Raw genomic sequence first — 1,947 nt, 5'->3', positions numbered from 1 at the left:
TCCAATTTTCAAGTTTTCTTAGAGTTCTGAGTTTTTGCTAATAAATTTCCCTCAGAATATACCTCTGATTTTGTACCTAAAGAGAGATCCAGTGTAATAGCTGGCTGAAGTGAGAGGGTTAGACTGTTGTATACTGACTTCTAAATGAGCCCCTATGATTTCAGCCTGTCACCACTTTTCAGCCTTCTATACAGAATTTCTGAATTCTGAAATGTGGATTTTTTTCAAGGCTACTACTGTAAGTTCTTTTCTTTGTATATCCTCCACAGCATGTACTCTAGTCTGTGAATTCCTCTACCACTGTAAATATTCCTATTCCTTTATTTGCTTTTAACCTTTAAAAATTTTGTTAAATTCTCCAATATGTAGATGCACATATTTCCATTCTCTTTTCCTTGTGTACTGATGATGCCTTTTATTTTTATTTATTACAATCTTAGCGAGTTGTCTGGAGAAATGAGAGACACAGCATGTTTGGTCAGTCTGCTGTTTCTTTATTTTTTTCAGTGGCAGGTAGATTTTATTGGCCTGGGACTAGGACACACCAGGGATCCTCCCCCACGGCAGGGGCTGGGGGCAAGGTTGAAGATCAAATCTGATGGTCACTTGTGGTAGAATCACGGGTTCTGGCTGTGCTGGATGAAGGGGAGCCAAGGGCCAGGCTGACTGGTGGTTGCAAAGCCCGACTTTCCTGCTGGTTGCATCTGCACAGGGAGCTGGGGTGAGGCCAGGAGTCCAGGGGCTGGATGCAGAGCTTGGGGATGCATGGGGCGCAGGGAGGATGAGTCAGAGAAGCCTGTCTGTTGGTTAGCGTGTTCCATTTGTTTCTGCAAGGACGGGGCACCACCAGGCTGGAGGAACCCTGTCTGGGTGGGCTGAAAGTGGCTGGCACGGCATAGGGCTGAGGCTGTGGCTGAGACAGGTACTGTACTCTGAGCTGCTGACTAAGACTGTAGGCAGGCTGTGTGGGTCCATAGTGAGGTGGGGGCTGAGCAGTCCCATAGGCGCCGCCCGGGGTTCCTTGGAATTGCCCATGCTCTGGGGTCCCTGTGAAAGCAGCTGCTGAGCCTATGTAGTGCCGGGTTGTAAGCACTTGGGGTCCAAACATCTGTTTGGCTCTGTCTGCTGCCATAAATGTGTCTGGGCGATTATGTCCTCCAGGGCTCCCCTGCATGCTGAGGAGGTGAATTCCAGTGTGAACGGTCAAGACTTGCTGGTATGCCGCTGATGTCAGAGTGGTCAGGTCACTCTGCTCTTTTCGCCTCCGTTTTTCCTCCTCATGTAAAACTTTCTTGAGCTGCAGGAAAAGCTGATGTTTCTCTTCCTGTAGGGCTAAAAGCTTCTCCTGCACCTTCAGGATTTGTTCCTTGGTTTCCTCTAGTGACATTCTCTCTTCCATCTCCTTTTTCTTCCTTCTCTCCTGCTCTTCCTTCATCTTCTGTTCCCTCATCTTGGTCACCTCTTCCTCCTCCTGTCTCTTGCGCTCCCGCTCCATCATGATGTGCCAGTGCAATGCCCTGGCCATGGCTTTGGAAAGCTTGGGGCGCTCCAGCAGTGCAGGCATGATGCTGCCGGGGGCGCTCGGGCCGTGGGTTCCCGGCTCTGTTGCTGGCTGCCAGACCTTGGGCCAGGCCTACAGGGAGGCGGGAGCTCAGGGGTAGCACCCTGGGCCGGGCGGAAGCCGCCCGCCCGCCACCCCTGTCAAGTGCCCACCGCCCAGCCGGGCCCTCAGCGCGGCTCCTCCACGTGCGCGGCTGTCTGCTGTTTTAAACTGAAATTTTTTCCATTTTATAAATTTCATAACTGAACTATCTATATAATTTAGAGTTAATTATGTATTATGTATTTTACTATTAATATGTTCTTTTGTTCTCTTCTTTCTTGGACTCAGTCTTTTTTTTTTTTTTTTTTTTTCTTTTCTGGAGCACATACTTTAATAATTAATCA

The 1,947-nt window shown here is 48.8% G+C and overlaps 1 protein-coding gene across 1 annotated transcript; it reads right to left on the bottom strand.

Moving 5' to 3' along the window:
- Nucleotides 1-521: 521 nt before the first annotated feature.
- On the bottom strand, nucleotides 522-1,564 carry LOC116745833 (G protein pathway suppressor 2-like). Its single transcript, XM_032616901.1, is given in 2 exon segments — nucleotides 522-889; nucleotides 892-1,564. Coding segments are annotated over 2 exon segments (945 nt in total). The 3' UTR covers nucleotides 522-617.
- Nucleotides 1,565-1,947: the final 383 nt, after the last annotated feature.

Source organism: Phocoena sinus, chromosome 20 (assembly GCF_008692025.1).
Source record: "Phocoena sinus isolate mPhoSin1 chromosome 20, mPhoSin1.pri, whole genome shotgun sequence".
Lineage (NCBI taxonomy): Eukaryota > Metazoa > Chordata > Mammalia > Artiodactyla > Phocoenidae > Phocoena > Phocoena sinus.
Note: the sequence above shows the minus strand (reverse complement) of the source record. Positions and strands in the feature narration are given on the sequence as shown.